Genomic DNA, 18667 nt, shown 5'->3' on the forward strand with positions numbered 1-18667 from the left:
TAAAATAAGAAAAGGGTTTTCAAATTTAAATTTAGACTTAACTTTCAGTATTTTATTGGGCTACAACATATTTCCAAGCTTTAACATTACAATTCACAAATATACATGTATTTTCTACAACTTACTGTGTTTTTTCCACATCAAGATTATAATTTATTTGATAAATTATTTCAACTATTTGAAACATAAGCGTTAAAATGAGTATAATTTTGGAACTTAGACGTACATTTTATAAATGATTAGACATAGAATAACATAATTAATAAAAAATATAGTTTAGGAATGCCTATTTACTACGAATATTTTATGAAATTAGATTCGATCAAAAGAAAAAAAAATATATGGCTTGACAATTCTGGTGAACTCCGCAACTTAAACCAACGCCATTTAACATCTTGTTTCGTATAGACCGCTCCTGCCGATGTATCTCACCCATTTAATAACATCGTGGTCCGAATAGTTCAGTTTTGGTTCGAACACCTTCAAATATCTAACTTTGAAGCCGGACGGTGCGAACGGCACTTCAAAGTTCATGGAAATCGGCGGTCTGGTCCATTTCTTTTTCGTATCAGTTTCCAGGAGTTCTATTTCGGCGGACAGTTGGGTTTCCTTCATGCCAGCCATGCGTTTGATCCTAAAAAGATAGTACATCATTAATATTGTTTTAAAATGGATCAACAGGACATACTTCCACACGATGGCGTTTTCGGACGCCTTGTACTTGGCTTTGCCTTTGAGACAAATCAGCTGAACGCCAGAAGTGTTCAATGGAGTGGGTATCTTAACTTCGATCTTCTGGCCGAGCAACGAGGGTTTGAAGGTGCTCTTCAAAACCACCTTTACTTCCATCTTTGTGCGTCCCACCTCCCTGACCAGCGGGATGACGCGGAAGGGCAGCGATATGTCTTTTGTTGTTCGGTATCTCATTAATTCAAATTCGCCGTCGGGCGGTATAAAGCTAATGGAATGTTCGGTCTCGAATTTGCTGAGCTTGACGCACTGATGGAACTGACAGTCGTCGATCACGACCACGGGCTTGCCCGAACGGGCCGGATCCGAGTCGGAGGTCGAGCCCAATCCACCCTTGCCCTTTGCCTCCATCACTATCTTGTCGTTTATACCGAACTTGCATTCCGGCATTCCGGATAAGTAGGATTTCATCACGACTTTTCCGGCCACATGAGCAGAGAGCACTTGTCCTGAAACAAGTAATAATAGAGTAAACAGTCAAACTAATTTATGGAATTGTGTACCTTGAGGAGACATTAGTAGATTAACATACTCCAAAACGTCGAGGAACAATTCGTTGCGACGATATTTGATACCTTCGCGTCTCCATCCGATTTGACCTGTTACTTGAGAAGTTATTTGGGCTTGTTCTTCCTTTGTAGCTGACTTTATTCCCTGCTGGGTAATAAACGTTTTCAAAACACCCGTGTCGGTATTTTGGGGATAACCAAAATCCAGAATTTCTGAAAAATATAATTCATATAAACTGAGACCACAAATTAATAATCAGTTTACCATCAAGAAGTTCATAGATGAGCACAAAGTTGTTCTTAATGTTTTCTTCTGAAATTTTTCCAAAATAGTTCTGCATCACATCAATGATCTTCAGCAGGAACTCAAAAACCATTGCAGCATTCACATTTTGTTTGGTTACGGCTGCTATCCATATATTAGCTCTCTAAAAATATATACTGTTGTAACAAAATATTCATTAACAGTATTTTAAAACATAGAAATGGAACAGAACTTGCTGACTTTGCAATAATGCACTTTCAATTTGCAGTAAATTTTCGCTGTAAAACAACTGGAAATATTTGTTTTAAAGGCTTTTAATTCACCTGAAGAAATTTACCTTAATATGGAAGAAAGAGGTGCGTGCAATGTTGGTAACTGGAGAGCGGACTTGTTGTCTGGCGTGTATTACGTTGACGCGGAAAGCGTCCACGGCGTTCCTCCCGATATCATCACGGTAAACGCGGGAAATTAGCACCTCGCCCTTGTGGTTGTACACAAACAGCCCCCCAATCATTTTGGAGCAGGCTTTATCCAACTACTATCCACCTGTGGTAACAGATGCGGTTTTTTTGGCGCACTTTAGTTAATTTTGAATCAAACTACGTAGTTGGGTTCGAAATTTGGATAGGATAGGTAATCAACAATAATATAACTGGTCCCAAAATAAATTGGATAATTGATCGTTTTGGAATTAGGTCAGAATTAAAATTACGAGATAGGAAAGGTGATATTTTGCAAAATATCATTACTATAGATAGTTTAAACTTACCTAAATTTACAAGCATGAGATTATTTTTGTGAAAACTAAACTAAAATTGAAAAAGCCGATTCTTGACATCAGCCATTTTCCACCCACTTTACGTCAACTATTTTTTCGGGCCCGCCAACCCAACATGTTATCAATAATAATAATCACAATCAATGATTAAAACCTGTTTCGTACTATTAACTAACTTTCATCACATTAAAAAAGTTCAATTGCGTTGTATTTGTGCAACCAAATACAATAAAAATTTAAACAGTTTTTAAAAAATGGTTCCTTATTAGAATTATTGGCTATCCTGCTTTTTCAAAAAATAATAATATTTACAAATGATATTAATAAACAAATTTTCATATTGATAAACACATGACTAGTTATATTAGTTCTGTATTAGGGAATATTGTAAAAGTAAATCTACTTATAAAACAATTTAGTTAACATAACCACACTTATGGTTGTCAAATTGTACTAACCTCACAAAAATGTATACATCAAAAACATTGCACTACACGAAATCAATCAAAAGACAATTATGCTTGCGTAATTTCTCCTTAGACAAAACCTACGATGTCATTGTGGTTGGGGGCGGACATGCTGGGAGCGAGGCATGCGCTGCCGCCGCCAGAATGGGTGCTGCAACTTTGTTGGTCACCCATAAAAAAGAAACAGTGGGTCCGTAACGTTTCTAAATTAAACGCGACACGAACTGACGTTATTGTACTGATTTTAGGAGAGATGTCATGTAACCCTTCATTTGGAGGCATTGGCAAAGGCCACTTGATGAAAGAAGTTGATGCTTTGGATGGGGTTTGTGGCAGGATTTGTGACATGTCAGGCATACAATACAAGGTAAAAATGCCAAATTTGAAAAAATTAAATTCACTAAAATGTTTCTTTAGGTTTTGAATAAAAGGAAAGGCCCAGCTGTGTGGGGTTACAGGGCACAAATAGACAGAGATTTATATAAACAGAATATGCAAACAGAATTGTTTACTAAAACCCCCAATTTGGATTTACTTGTTGCACCTGTTGAAGATTTAATTATTGAAAATCCTACAACAAATATTAATAATCAAAGAGTTGTAGACTGTTCAGGCATAATATTAAGTAAGTTATTAAGCTTAAAAATATTTGATAATTTTGATTGATTGATAATTTTAGATGATGGTACCAAAATAAGATCAAAAAGTGTTGTTATTACAACTGGCACATTTTTAAAAGGTCAAATAAATATAGGATTAAATGTGTTTCCTGCTGGCAGAATTGGTGATCAACCTGCTATAGGTAAAACAGTGTCATTTTGTAGAGATGAATCTAATTATCACATTGTAGGTTTGGCAAACACTTTGGAATCTCTAAATTTGAAAATGGGAAGACTGAAAACTGGAACACCTCCTAGATTAAATGCAGATACAATTAATTTCAAAGTCTGCAGCCAACAAAAAGGAGATGACCCTCCACAACCTTTTTCTTTTATGAATGACAAAGTTTGGATTAAGGCTGAAGACCAACTGCTGTGTTATTTAACCAAAACTACTACTGCCATTGAAGATATTGTCAAAAATAATTTACATGTTAATAGGCATGTTACAGAAGAAGTAAATGGCCCTAGGTAATGAAACAACATTTAAAATATTATTTTGTATTTATTTATTTTTTTACCAGATATTGTCCAAGCATAGAATCCAAGGTGCTAAGATTTGGAGGTAGGCAACATCAAATTTGGTTAGAACCTGAAGGTTTGAATAGTAAAGTTATCTACCCTAATGGAATGTCTTGTACTCTGCCTGAAGAACTACAAGTACAACTAGTTAGAACGATTCCAGGCTTAGAAAATGCAGAAGTTTTAAGACCAGGTACTGATTGAATTTAATTTAAAATCAATACATTATTTACTATTTTGTAGGATATGGTGTTGAGTATGATTTTGTGGATCCCAGAGAATTATATAATACTCTTGAATTAAAAAAAGTCAATGGTTTATTCCTGGGTGGACAAATAAATGGCACTACAGGCTATGAAGAGGCAGCAGCACAAGGAGTAATCGCAGGAATAAATGCTGCAGCAAAAGTAAAAATTATAAAATATTAGGTTCATTAAAACTATATTTAAATTGTTTTAGGCTTTAAATAGGAAACCATTGACTGTAAGTAGAACTGAAGGTTACATAGGTGTATTAATAGATGATCTGACAACTTTAGGCACATCAGAACCATACAGAATGTTTACAAGTAGAGCTGAGTTTAGGCTGACTCTAAGACCAGATAATGCTGATCAAAGACTGACAGCAAAGGGTAATTAATTAAATAATTTTATTATTATATTATATTAATTTGTAATTATAGGGTTTGAAATTGGCTGCGTTTCAAAAGACAGATATGATACAATGTTGCGCGTTCAGTCACAGTTAAACGACGGACTCCAGTTGTTGAAGGGCATTAGCAAGACTGTAAAACAATGGAGGGATTTATGTAACTTGACACCATCCAGGAGTCACATGCAAAAATCGTACGTATTTTAAAAAATATACGTAATATTCTAAGTTATGATTTTATAGTGCATTTGACATGCTGGATACAAACAATGAAGGCATCACCATAAGTATCTTATCTCAAGCAGCACCAGAATTGAAAGTATTAACAGAAAATCCTGCTCTGGAGAATAGGTTACATATAGAAGCTTTATATGAATACGCCGCCCAGGAACAAGCTGAGGAGGTCGAGGAGTTAAGACGCGACGAACAGTTGATAATTCCCAAAGATTTAGATTACAATTCGAATTCACTTTGTCTTAGTTGTGAGGAGCGAGAAAAATTACTACGAATTCAACCTCAAACGGTATGGTAAACCATGTTATAATTTATTGATCATATTTTATTATCTTTTATTGAAGATTGCTGCCGCGAGTAGAATTCCAGGAGTTACGCCGTCGTCAGTATTCCGACTTTTAAGGTATGTGAAACAAAGAACTGATAATGCAGCGTTGTAAATGTAAAGTTAAATAAATGAATATATTTTATATAATGTTAAAAGTGTTTTATTATCCAGGTATAACAATCAGTACAACAACTTAAAATCAAATATGTACAAAATTAAATCCTAACCAACTTGTGATAAAGCTATATCCATTAATGCTAAAGCAGTCACAGCCTTTTGATGGCCAGCATATTGTCTTTCCATTGCACCAGTATTCACACTCCACAGTTTTGCCAAACCATCTGAGGAAGCTACAGAAAGAAAAATATTTTCCTTGTATTAATTAAAAATGTAAAATACACACCTGTAAAAACATATTGTGAGTCAGCACTGAATGCTGCATCCCAAACCCATCTCTGGTTGTCCTGTTTTAAGTCTTGATGCAGAGAAAAGCTTGGTAATGACCAAATTTTGGCAGTTTGATCAGCTGATGTGGTAATTAAATATCTGAATAAAACAAGGATTAATTAAATCATTTAAATAAATATTATAAATACAACACTCACTCTGAGTTTGGACTGAATTTACATTTCAGTGCATGTCTTTTGTGTGCTTCAAATTTGTGCTTTGGCAATAGTTTAGTAGGAGTATCTGTCTTGCCATATTCTAAACTCCAAATGTAACACCGGCCTTTGTTGTTAACTGAGGCCATATATTTACAGGAAGGATCTATGTCAATATCCAAAATCATAGCATCATTTTCTGGAATCTTAATGAAGGAAAATTAACATACACAATTAACAATTGAATAAAAACTTACTAATTCTTCGTAGTTGTTTGTCCTGAGATCCCATCGATAAATGACACCATTCTGATCACCGACAAACAACTCAACTTGATTGGGATGCAAACAGACACAGGTAATAGGGGACTGCACCTCAAAAATTTTAGGACACGAGTTATTTCTGGAGCGCACGTCCCATATTCGAGCTCTGCCATCCTCGCCCCCCGAATACATCCATCTCCCATCTAAATTAAAGCCAACGCACGTCACATTTTTTGTTGTACCTTCATAATTGATGACAGCATTTTGGTTGCTTGAAGGCAGGTCATACATGTAGATGTGTTGGTAACTGGCGGTCGTCAAGTATTTTTTGTCAGGTGAAATCACCAACGCGTTCACTTGCTACAATAATAAAGAAATTAGAGAACTTTTACGATGTTAAAATTGTATTTACGTACGGATTCACTGTGTTGCATTGTTCTGTGACATATTCCGGCGTGTGCTTGCCATAGTTTGATGGTGTGGTCATAACCACCAGTTGCCATAATTAAGTAGTTGTCTTCCATGGTTTTTTCATTTAAAAACCACACAGAACAAGCTTCAAACTAAAACTGTGTTATTTGAGCATAACCTCACTCAATAACATAGATTGAGTACACAGCGTTGCCAAGTTCCACAAATGGTAAAACGTCAGCCATGTCGTAAAAAATTGTGAGATTTTTGAAATTTGTTTAAAAATCGTTCCATTGTAATAATATATAATATATTAAATTATACGGGACTAAAATAGTATATATTAAACAATTTTTGTAAATAAAATTTATTTACAACTAATTAAAGTATTTTAAAAGTAAATAAAAATATCAATTATGTATCAATTTGAATCTGGAACAAAAATGCATTTTATCATTACATTTTTAGAAAAATTTTTATTAACTTTAAAATAAGCAATGGTATATTGCTGTTTTACTAATACTCCAGTTTCTGAATTTCGTTTTGATTAAATTGTGAAAAAATGCTTTCTACATTTGCCCTAGAAGAAACAAAACACAATAAATTAAATTAAGTGCACTTAGTTTGGGTAATTTTAAAGCATCATTGCCTAATTTACCCTTATAAATTTGTTTAAAAAAATTCCAATTTTCGTCCAGTGGTGGTCAGGGGAAAAATATAAAATTAAACATTCATTTAAATCAATATTACAATTTCTATAATCAATGTCGTTTTATTTATTTTCATTTTGCCTTTGAGTATTTTCGAAATAATTATAAATAAAAAATATATTTTTATATTTTATATATTAAGAATACTTACATATTTAGCAAATTTTTCTACAAAATCATGAAGCTTAGCACATGCATGGGAAGCCACAAAACTGTTATATTACAAAAATGTTTGGTATAGCTCAATCTAATCTGTATACTGACTGTAACTCAGTTTTGACCTCTATCCATATTTTTTGTTCCGTTAGATCCAAAACCAATTTTATTTATAGGGAATACGAAATTTAAAAAAAAAATTAATAATCAAAAACATTGATACATTGATTTTGCCTTATTTCGTTCACATTTAATTTTTTTCCAGTAGCTGAATCTGTCAAAACTGCACCAGTTAATGTGGATTAATTCTCTAATTCTAATTCTCGCAATATTCTCTTTGATACATTTTGTTCTTGAAGAAATATCGCCAATGAAACATCTTCTTTTTTAACACTTAATTGTACTGTTCCCATATATTTAATACGCAACTTACCAAACTTGCTTTTTTTAACCACCATTAATTTTCCCATCTCCCTGTATTTTTGTTTATAGGACAATTTTATTACCGTCGAAGCAGAAGGTGTTTCGAAATTGTTGTTCCATTTACTATCACACATCTTGATAATTGTTTAAAAATAAAATTATTTATTAATAAATTATTACTAAAGCTGTGACGAATGCAATGCGAAATTCCCAGAACCATGATGATGTAATATACGCCATCTAACGTCGAATAGTTGTTACCGGAAAATATATTTAAGTTAAGCCCAATTTGACTTAAACATAATAAATTATAGTTTTTCATTGAAGAATCGTGAGAAGCGTCTGTCAAATCCTGGGATTATGAAAATAAATGAAATATTACAATAAATCGTGAGACCTGGCAGACTTGATGTTATCTGGGTGGCATACGATGCAGATAGAAAAGCGGAAAAATTTATTTTCTTAGACTCGTGTGTATAATTACACATACTTTGTAATATTTTTATTAATTATAGAGTAATTATTTTAAAAGATTGAATAAAAATATTGCAATAATTAAATTTTATTACCATTCTAATTTAATTTGCCAAAGTATGTATGTATATGTTATATAAATAAAATAAATTCATTAAAATGAATTATTTTTATACGAGTTGTTGTAAAATGTGTGTTTTATTGAACCGTATCTATAATAAACTTAAAATACACCGTCTCGAACCGAAAACTGTTTAATTTTGCTGGCAAACATCTCGTTAAATAAAATAGAACGACCCAATAACAGGGAGTAAAAGTGAATTCGTTTTGTGACAGACCGAACATTAATTTGGCAGTCCTTCCCCGGCAACAATACACAGTCGAAACAATTCCGTTCCGTCCGCATAATTAAAGTCGAATTATTCAAATAAATGACATGCTTTAAGTTTATTCATCGTGCCGAATTATTTTATTAGCGAAACAAACTCCGCTTCCTCTGCTCATCTAATAAACTAACTACCCAATTCGTTCCCTTTGATAGCGTCTGTACCGTCAACAGTATCCCGCTTATCTTTATTGTGACTGTTTTTATTTATTATTAACACTATTAATTTATTAAATTCGTTTGGTAATTATGCAAAAATTAATTTATTCATGAACGAAACGGCAGCAGTAACGATGCGACGAATCAACAAGCCATTTTTGTTTATAAAAATTGGAAATGCAAATGACCACATAAAACTGTAATGGGATAGACGTCCACTGGTGGAATAACTCACAAACGTTACGTATTTATGTTAATTAATTCCATTTGTGAAGCGCAATCGATCAATTGAAACACAATAAAGCCAACGAAATAGAATAATGTGTTTGTAATGATGGACAAATTCTGATAAATTCGTGCAGTTTCACGCACGACACGGGAACGTACATTTTATCGTTGAGCCCCACGATTTCGCCAATTTTGTCCACACCTGACGCCCCACACGAAATAGTAAAATTGCTAAGAATCTTATTACAGAAACGGTTCCAAAACCGAATCGAAAAGAATTCGAAATAAAATGACGACGAGTTATTTATGAACCAACTGGGGTAGGATTTTGACCCAATTAAAGTTAAACCGCACATGTTTGTTCAGGTATTGTATCAAATTATTCACGTGGTTTTATTTTAAAATATTCATGTTCATTTTTGGTTTTCGTCAAACCGCTTCAGTTTGTAAATACTCGAGGGGGAAAATGTTCCATTTACGGGAAACAGTTTGTAGACCACCGTTATGGAAAAAAATATCAAAATATTTATATTGAATTTAAATGTTTTACTTTGCAAATTTTACTGGAAAACTATACAGTTTTGTTTACTGCCTGTCATTAAAAGGTTTTGTAATTATTGTTTGCAAACGTATGAATTTCAATTTAAATTTATCAGCACGTATAATATTTCATTTCCTGTAAAATAATTTTCATTATTTCCTCATTATTATAATTGTGATGTATATAAAATAAATAAATAAATTCGAAACATGCATTAGCAATTAGATGTTGATTGATAAGCGACAGGTTAATGGGGGTAAATAATGCATTTTTAATTAAAATATGGACCAGGGATTACGGATAGTTGAATCCTGAAGCTGCGCACAGTACGGATCGATAGGATGGGGGTAAATAATACCTGGATGTGGGCTCTATAACTACAATGTCATTTTTTTAAATTCACATAGTTCACATCAATATTGAGGAATGTTCTTCACGTCATCGCAGTTTAAATTATGACACAAATTAGGCTGCAAATAATGTAATGTGGGAGAGGTATCGGGAAAAGTAATTTATGTTTTTAATTAATAATTTATTTAAATAAATTATGCATACGTTTATATTATTTTAAGGCTTTTTGCTATTACTATTTTTACCCATGTAATATTTTTTCATATATTTAACGTATTTAAAACATTTTTTTAGTAAAAATATGAATATCAATTTAATTAATCAATTAAAGATTCAAAGAAAGCTTCATAATATTAAATGGGAAGAACCATACAGTCAAGATATACATACATTATTAACATCTTTTTAAAATGTTCAATATTATGGCTAAAACCACTTAATGTGAATTATTAAAATAATATTAATTTATTAAATTATTTTTGAAATGAAAATTTCTTTAGCCTCGTTGGGCACTTTTTGGTAGGGGAAAATCTTATGGGTTTCGCGTCACTGACATGCACAAGACTGGAACACGCGCAGTGTGATGTGCGTCTTAGACACTTTTTGGTTGAGTGAAATCTCGGGTGTTCGCGTCACCGACATTCTGATAATTTTCAAAATTCAAACAATGAAGTATCAAATTTTAATACTAATAATACTAAACGATCTAAGTTTTGACTTCTATCGACAGTCTCTATAACTGACAATTTTTTTTATTATATTATAAAAATTAATATTTATTATTATTAGAACATGTTTAAGGTTAAAAATATATAATATTTGTAAAAAAAAGTAAATTATTGTAGAATAATTTTAGGAAATAGTGAAAATAATAATATTTAAAATGTATTGTTGTTGTGTAAATAATAATGTAAAGTACATTTTGATCAATAAATCTTAAATTATTTTAGTAAAAGCACGAGATAAAAAATAAAAGAATTCTGCCTGATAACAACTTATTAATTATGAGAAACGTTGTTTAATTGTAAAAAGTATTTTTAAAATAAAAAGTTATTTACCCAAACCAAATTTACTACAAATCAATAAAACAAATTGTATATAGAGCAAATAACAAAAATGTGAATTTCTTTTAAGAAGAATTAAAAGCTTTTTGCTAATCTAATAATCAGCAACGCAAGCACAATTCTCTGTTAAATTATTAATGTCTTGAGGAACATTTTTCCATTCTAAAGCTGCCGGTTTAAATTGTTCCGTGTTCCATATTTTGACGAGCCCTCTCTAATTCCCATAAGTGCTTAATGGGATTAAGATTCGGCGAACAAGAAGGCCACACTAATTCGGGCACATCTTCCATTTCCAAACAATTTTTGACAATCTGCTGGTATGTGGAGGAACATTATCCTGCATAAATAGGAAAGAATCCCCGAAAACATCTATCCAGAGGCTTACTAGAGGTTGTAACATTAAAACCACATATCTTCGACCGATTAGTATCTGGGATTCAAAGGAGTCTTTACACCAATCATAATGCCACTCTAAAACAGTACGTTCCTCCTTTATATTTGAGGAACGATTGAGCAGCACGAAGCCTAGCTTGTCTCCCATAAACTTTTAAAATTCGGCGGATCCGGGATCGATTGATTGTAGGTCAATTCTGGTCTGCTCCAAAATTCACATATCTCGTCAATCTTCAATTATCCAGTTTTCATGCTCCAAACACTAACTTAGTGGGCCAACTCTATTTTGCCTTGATAGTCATCTGCTAGTTTTTTCCTAATAGTTTCGAATGAAACATTAACACCTGTAGGTTGCATTTTGAAGCTCGAGATGCGATATTGTAAGGTTTCTTTTTGGCATTTGAGCTAAAAAACGGTCCTGGCCTTCTATGGTGACTCTTTCACGATTTCTCCTGGGCCTATTTTATAAGGTTTCCAACATTCAATAGGTTTTCGAAACTATATTCTGTGTGACCCTAACGTATGTGCAATTTCCCTCTGTGACAAGTCTTCCCTGGACTTCGGATAATCCCACACAAGACATTTTAAATAAAATTTGTGAAAATAAATAAGTTCACTTCACTATTACTATACATGTAAAAGGTGAAGTTGATACTGCAGGAACAAATCCGACCACTATTAACATTTTTTTAACAAACCAACATTTGCTTTTATTTATTTTTCATGAAAAACACTTCTTTCTGGTTAATACTGAGTGATTCCTTATAAGTTCGGTTGTTTGTTCATATCTTTGACTTAGAATCTCAATAAAATTTTTTAATTAATCCGTATAATTTAATATCTAGATGTACATTTAAATATTTTAATTTTTTGTCTGAAATAAATCTTATTGCAAAAAATAAAACAATGAGAAGCGAAATTTATATGAACAAAGCATAACTCAGAAAGATTAAATTTTTTTAATCACTTTATGAAAACGAAAAGTATCACCGGCAAATTTTTTCACGCATCCAGATTGAATTCGCCCATCTCCGAACTAATTTAATCGGCGGTTGCGTTTTTTTTTTGCAACACTCCAACTGCTTTAGCCTCATTATACAAATTCCCGAAACTTGGTTATCCAGGTTTAATTGGCTCGTTATCAGTTAGTGTTTGTTTTACATTGCGGCCGGAATAAAAGTGCAGTTCAGTTTCGTGCCCGAATTACCGCGTTAATTATATAAAACACAATCTGCAGTTGAACGTCCGGACTTAATTATTGTAATGGTACCATTACACATAGTTCGCGCCCGATTCCCCGGGGCCAAATAAATATTGTCCGAAGGTAATCGGGCCCTCTCTTTGTGCCATATACTAATTTGCATTTTCAATTGCGGCTCATTTCAGTTTTGATTTACACAGGCCCGGCAATTATTCATCGGAGAGATCATTTAAAATAAACGATTCATTATGGTGTGACGGGTCCGCGGTTTCAAAATTTAATACCCGCCAGCCTGCCAATGTGCACTTTTGGCTCGATATCAATAAATTGTCATTGTTTCTATCGGGGCACGCTTCAATCATGTTACATTATGCACAACGGATGTTTTGTTCGAATCAGCTCGAAATCTTGTTTAGCACTGGATCAACAACGATAGTTTATTTGTATACCGTACGAAAAATGCTCTTCGTGTCTGGATGTTGTAAGAGATGGATGCACGACAAAGAGAGAAAAGTTTTGCCCGGTAGTAAGAATCCCTACTCTCAGAGACAATGCGCCGTGCTGGTGCGCGCCGGCGCACAATGTAAATTAATCTTTGCGAATGCATTTAGTAACTCTCCGTATGCGTAGGGATGTAGTTCGAGTTCTTCGGATGCTCCATTTAAATTCCGTAACTTTGTATAATTTTCAATCTGTAAAATGAAACTACTTTTTTCAAAATAAAAATGTATCCCAAAAATTAAATTAAATAAATAAATGCATAAGTAAAAAAAACTAAAAATAATTAAATAATGTGTTCAAAGACACCGACTCGTCTGCGGAGACGAACCGCATGCTAAACGCAGCAAAACCAAATGATCCCCTCCAGTCAGTTCGGCCCGCCCACATAATTGCATGTATATCTTTCCTTTTTGTTTACAAAGGGGTATTGATGTTCCGTCTCAATATGCGAGTAGACACGCTCATCATTTTTGATACGGTATAGTTAATGTTGTGCAGTGTTATTAGTTATATTTTGACTCCCATACTATTTATTTAATTATAGAGGATACAATAGAACACATGGATGCGTTCAATAAATAGGCCACAAAATTATGGAATATTTATACTAAAAATGAACAACATTAAATTAAGTATGTCATTTTTGTTTGTTGGTGGTTAAAGTGCTCTTATTTGTCTTCTCATATGGTAACATATATGTTCAATCGGACTCAAATCCGGAAAATTAAGTCTACGAAAACTTGACCACTTTTGAACCCCACCTATTTTTACATCATGAAATTTTTTTTAATAATTTTTAGTCAAATGGATTAAATAAATTCTTCAAACACCTTTGTTCTTGAAGTGAAAACTTCTTTAGCCGCGTTGGGCACTTTTTGGTAGAAAAATATTATGCGTTCGCGTCATTGACATGCTCATAACTGGCACACGCGCAGAGTGCTGTGCGCCTTACACACTTTTTGGATGGGTGAAATCTCGTGCGTTCGCGTCACCGACATGCTTATACCAATATATCTGTAGCTATACAGCTGACGTATAGTGCTGTGTATAACTTACGGATGAAATTGAATGGATTTAGTAAAAAAATATTTAAATATGTCTAATGATCAAAAACTCAGTACTACAAAACATTTTCATTTCTTAATTTAGTTACCATAAGCCTATAGTATCTTTTTTAGAACAAAATGAAATAATTAAAAGTACAAAAAGTATTGTTGATATTAATGATATGATTAATTGATATTTCAATTGAATTTTATTTACATCTTGTCATGATCTTGTACAGCCCGTAAGTTCTAAGTTTTCACTTCTATCGACAGTCTCTATAACTTCCAACTTTAATTTTTTTTTCAAAGACTCTTCTTGAGACAAGTTTTGTATCTATTTTATTTTTTATAATTAGAACAAGTATTTTGTCCATGCTTTTTTACCTTATCTTTGTTTTAATATTTTATTCTTATTTGAACTATTCACATAGTTAATGACACATTTCTCTTTTTCAAATGCATCCAGAGTGAACGACAGTCCAGATTGGGATTAATGATATATCGTTAAAAATTGTTTCGATCGAATGAAAACAGTTGAGCTACAGCATGTTCAAATATGACAACTGAATGGAACTTGAAATTTCATCAGCAGTAACTCAGCTATTCGAAACAAATTTGTTACCGTTGGATGCGCAATTGAATTACTTTTCTAACAAAATATCAGTCGTTTTCTACCTGTTCGTTATGAAAGCAAAAACTGAAACGAAATTTTTAAAGCCTGTTGACATACGACAAGCAATATTAGTTTTTTCATTAGATTTTATGAACAAAGCTTTTATATAGCTTTTAAAGTAAACATACACGTTATTATAATAAAATAAATAATGTGTAAAAATATAATCAATAATCCTGGTTTGCCAGAATAGTAGAACTTTTTTCGTAGAGTTATTTATATTAAAGTTAATAAATTTAACACTTTATGGGAGTGCGTTTAGCTAATAATTAATTTCAGGTGGTTTTAATTTGTTGTTTTCATTATTAATTAATTTTAAATTCGTTTGTAATCCACAATAAATGTGTTCTGTATGATGGTAATGCGAAAAATGAGAGTTAACCAAATTCTGTAATTAATTAAAATTACGATTAGCTTTGTTTAACATTTAATTATATTTTTTTTTAAGTTTAATATGAGTACAAATAAACAGAATGATATAATTTCAAATTTAGTGACAACTTGCTTTTCAATGTTTTATAACAATTATTACTTTCATAATAATCCATAATTCATTTTTAATCTGTAGATTTGATTCAAAATCTTTACAGTCTCGTGTTTTAATATTTAAAGATTTGTCGAGCATGAATATGATTACAAGACGGGAATTAATTTTCGAATAATTAACATGTATAAACTTTTATGAACTTTACATAAACATAATCTATAATTTACACAAAACTTGCTAATTTACTTCATTTATGATATGAAGTTTATATTCTAACGTAATAATTTGATCGTTAATGTAAGGCCGCCTTCACACAGCGCGGAACTCGGCGAGTCTGGCTCGCGACTTGGCATGCCCAGTCGTGGGAATGGGGAGGCTCGGCTTGGTTTAAGGTAAAGGTAAGGTAAAGGTAAGGTAAAGGTAAGGTAAAGGTAAGGTAAAGGTAAGGTAAAGGTAAGGTAAAGGTAAGGTAAAGGTAAGGTAAAGGTAAGGTAAAGGTAAGGTAAAGGTAAGGTAAAGGTAAGGTAAAGGTAAGGTAAAGGTAAGGTAAAGGTAAGGTAAAGGTAAGGTAAAGGTAAGGTAAAGGTAAGGTAAGTTACAACAATAACGACTACTACTACAACAATAACAAAAATAACTAGTTATTTATTTCAGCAAATAGTAGTCTAAATTGAAAAATTCCTGTGCAAACACGTATGAAACAACGCACAAACGATGTAACAGGTAATACAATATTGAAGAAAAAAACTCAAAACACCTATGCAAAAATTCATCATTAATCCGTCAGATTTGTCGTTGGTTCGCAAAACAAACACGCGACGTAATGGAAACGTGCACTATTTTCAGTAAACAATGCACGTGTTTGTGTATCCGTAGTTATTTTTTTCGCGTTATTAAAAAGAATAATTGAGAGTACTTTGTCCATTTCGAACGGGCACACCGGTCCGTGTTTGTTTCCCTGCGAGCATTCGACAATTCAAATGGGGGGTTCAAGGGTCCTCTTCCGTTCCGGTTTATATTTTCGCATTCAATTTCATTCCAATGCACACACCAAACCTCAACGATCAATTGTGAGGATCGAGAACATCGGTTAAAAAAACTAATTTTTGAATTTCATCACTGAAACACGATTGTTTATATTGTAATTATTCATTTTTGACAATTGAATTATTTTATTGAATATTTGGATTAGGACGATGGATATGAGTATATTGTTAACACAGATTATATTATACACAAGCTGTTTATTACATCTAAACCAAAAAATTTTTAATTATAAAAATTTTATGTGAAAATTATTGTAAAATAAATTTCTTGTGAAACCAAAATTGGAAGAAATTTCGGTCCTCTCGAACAATTTAGTTTTGAAAAAAATTTCCCGTATGAGTAGTAAATATTTTCGAAAGTTTGGGTGCATTAATTGCTAGTGGTAGCCTTAAAGAAATATATATACATACAGTATATATATATATATATATATATATATATATATATATATATATATATATATATATATAAATATAACGATGTTACGAAAAACGTAACAATTTACTAAAAACGTAAAAAACAACTAAAATCTCAAAAATTCATTAACGTGAGAAATTAATAAAAACTTAAAGTGCCCTAATTCCATACGATCATTTTCATACGATTAAAATCTGTACGATCATTTTCCATACGATCAAAATCTATACAATCATTTTCCATACGATTAAAATTCATACGATCAAAATCCATACGATCATTTTCCATACAAATAAATATATATGGGTAAAATCCATACGATTAAATTCATACTGATTAAATTACATAGTTTCACTTTAATAACTTTATGGATTTTTATTTTTTACTAATACTAATTTCCTGAAAAATCATTAAAAAAATAAAAATTCTTCCTGGATTCCCAAAAAATTATTAAAAACGTAAGAAATAACTAACCAGCTGTACCCGCGACTTCGTCTGAGAGGCGTCCGACGTGACGGCCCAGAGGTGGCATGCGCGTGTGCTGCGCGTGGTACTGAACAGTACTTGGACATTGCAACATTATATTATTTTTCTAAAATAAAAGTAGCCTAAGTTACTCTTTATTACATCAGCTACCTGCCCATAAAAGTCGCGTCAAAATCGGTCCATCCATTTCAGAGATTAGCCGGAAGAAACAGACAGACAGACGGAGACAAAAATTGTAAAAAATGTTTTTTTGGTGTATGTTATTATAAACAGACACTTCAATTTTATTTATATGTATAGATGTATTTGTTTTATTTATTTATATGGACTGTGCTAACTAACGTATTAGTAATAATGCACTACAAGTAATAATCAGTAAACCATGTTTATTTTACATTAATTTAAAATTTCGATAAATTGTAAGCAACACCATGCCAAATTATAAATTATTGGAATCCATCCGATAGTTGTTTCAATCTTTTCAAATGTCATGATTAGATCAATGAACAAAAGTCTTGTTACTTGATAACTGAATCTTGAATAATATTGGTTAATCTAAAATACTACTGCGACATCTCATAATACTAAAACAAACTTCATATGTATTGGACTGGTTGCGCATTCGCCATTTTTAACAACAGTTGTAAAAATGGTGGATGCGAAACAAAAAACTTAATTAAAATATTCAAATGAATTAGGATAAAATATTTGAAATAGCAGTGATAATTTAATAAATCTAAACACACCAAGGTGTGAGGATTGAAAGTATTGGTGAAAAAACTCATTTAGAATTTTATTGCTGAAAAATAATCACTTAATTGTAATTATTCATTTTTGACAATCTGTTTATTTACTACTCTATTGAACATTTCGATCAGGAACAATGGATATGAATATGTTGATAACACAGATTATATTATGCATATATTATATATTTGTTTTATTTATTTATATTGACTTTGTAAACTAACGTAATAGTAATTAATGCACCATAAATATTTATCAGTAAATAATTAATGTTTATTTTTGAATTAATTTAAAATTCATACAACGTATACGTACATTTAATGTCAATTTATTTCATTGTAATGAACATCAAAATGACAAATTATGAAGTATTGGAATTCATTCGATGTTGTTGGACCAGTGCTTTCATTTGAATTTGAAATTCAACGAATAAGTGTTATGTTACTAGGTAAGAACTAATTTTTGAAAATTTTATCATTTTAACATCCGTTAATACTAATGTGAACTTAAGATAAACAAATAAATAAATTTCTATTAATTTACTGATAAGCAAAATAAATAAATAAATCTAAATTCATCAATATGTGAGGATAGAAAGCGTCTGTTAAAATATTTGTTTAGAATTTTATTGTTGAAAAATATATATTGTAATTGTTTATTTTGGACAATCTGTTTTTTAGTATATTGAATATTTCGATCAGACACAATGGACTTGAATATTTTGAAAACAGATTATTTT

At 31.9% G+C, this 18667-nt stretch overlaps 3 protein-coding genes across 3 annotated transcripts; 1 reads left to right on the forward strand and 2 right to left on the reverse strand.

Moving 5' to 3' along the window:
* Positions 1–37: 37 nt before the first annotated feature.
* On the reverse strand, positions 38–2432 carry LOC109604326 (AP-2 complex subunit mu). Its single transcript, XM_020020840.2, has 6 exons — positions 2294–2432; positions 1862–2070; positions 1525–1687; positions 1254–1472; positions 689–1199; positions 38–634 (listed from the first exon to the last, which is right to left on the reverse strand). The coding sequence occupies exons 2-6, from the start codon at positions 2036–2038 to the stop codon at positions 388–390; spliced, it is 1317 nt and encodes a 438-aa protein (XP_019876399.1). The 5' UTR covers positions 2039–2070; positions 2294–2432; the 3' UTR covers positions 38–387.
* Positions 2433–2577: 145 nt separating this feature from the next.
* On the forward strand, positions 2578–5312 carry LOC109604322 (protein MTO1 homolog, mitochondrial). Its single transcript, XM_020020838.2, has 11 exons — positions 2578–2959; positions 3018–3136; positions 3187–3394; positions 3449–3571; positions 3620–3899; positions 3953–4143; positions 4194–4357; positions 4410–4581; positions 4633–4795; positions 4845–5124; positions 5180–5312. Exons 1-11 carry the CDS (start codon positions 2770–2772, stop codon positions 5273–5275), a joined length of 1986 nt encoding a protein of 661 aa, XP_019876397.2. The 5' UTR covers positions 2578–2769; the 3' UTR covers positions 5276–5312.
* LOC109604323 (target of rapamycin complex subunit lst8) lies at positions 5270–6636 on the reverse strand. Its single transcript, XM_020020839.2, has 5 exons — positions 6445–6636; positions 6023–6388; positions 5769–5971; positions 5567–5709; positions 5270–5513 (listed from the first exon to the last, which is right to left on the reverse strand). The coding sequence occupies exons 1-5, from the start codon at positions 6550–6552 to the stop codon at positions 5386–5388; spliced, it is 948 nt and encodes a 315-aa protein (XP_019876398.1). The 5' UTR covers positions 6553–6636; the 3' UTR covers positions 5270–5385.
* Positions 6637–18667: the final 12031 nt, after the last annotated feature.

The sequence above is a fragment of the Aethina tumida genome, chromosome 5, assembly GCF_024364675.1.
Source record: "Aethina tumida isolate Nest 87 chromosome 5, icAetTumi1.1, whole genome shotgun sequence".
Classification (NCBI taxonomy): Eukaryota; Metazoa; Arthropoda; class Insecta; order Coleoptera; family Nitidulidae; genus Aethina; species Aethina tumida.

Bases quoted from the DNA above. Each gene is read 5' to 3' on its own strand.
- LOC109604326 (XM_020020840.2), bottom strand. From the start codon at position 2,038: ATGATTGGGGGGCTGTTTGTGTACAACCACAAGGGCGAGGTGCTAATT. The intron at 1,200-1,253 runs GTACACAATTCC...TACTTGTTTCAG, and splicing joins TCTACTAATGTCTCCTCAAG to GACAAGTGCTCTCTGCTCAT. The intron at 635-688 runs GTATGTCCTGTT...CTATCTTTTTAG, and splicing joins GAAAACGCCATCGTGTGGAA to GATCAAACGCATGGCTGGCA.
- LOC109604322 (XM_020020838.2), top strand. From the start codon at position 2,770: ATGTATACATCAAAAACATTGCACTACACGAAATCAATCAAAAGACAA. The intron at 2,960-3,017 runs GTCCGTAACGTT...TACTGATTTTAG, and splicing joins CCATAAAAAAGAAACAGTGG to GAGAGATGTCATGTAACCCT. The intron at 4,582-4,632 runs GTAATTAATTAA...TTGTAATTATAG, and splicing joins TCAAAGACTGACAGCAAAGG to GGTTTGAAATTGGCTGCGTT.
- LOC109604323 (XM_020020839.2), bottom strand. From the start codon at position 6,552: ATGGAAGACAACTACTTAATTATGGCAACTGGTGGTTATGACCACACC. The intron at 6,389-6,444 runs GTACGTAAATAC...TTATTATTGTAG, and splicing joins CAATGCAACACAGTGAATCC to CAAGTGAACGCGTTGGTGAT. The intron at 5,972-6,022 runs GTAAGTTTTTAT...TCCTTCATTAAG, and splicing joins CAAACAACTACGAAGAATTA to ATTCCAGAAAATGATGCTAT.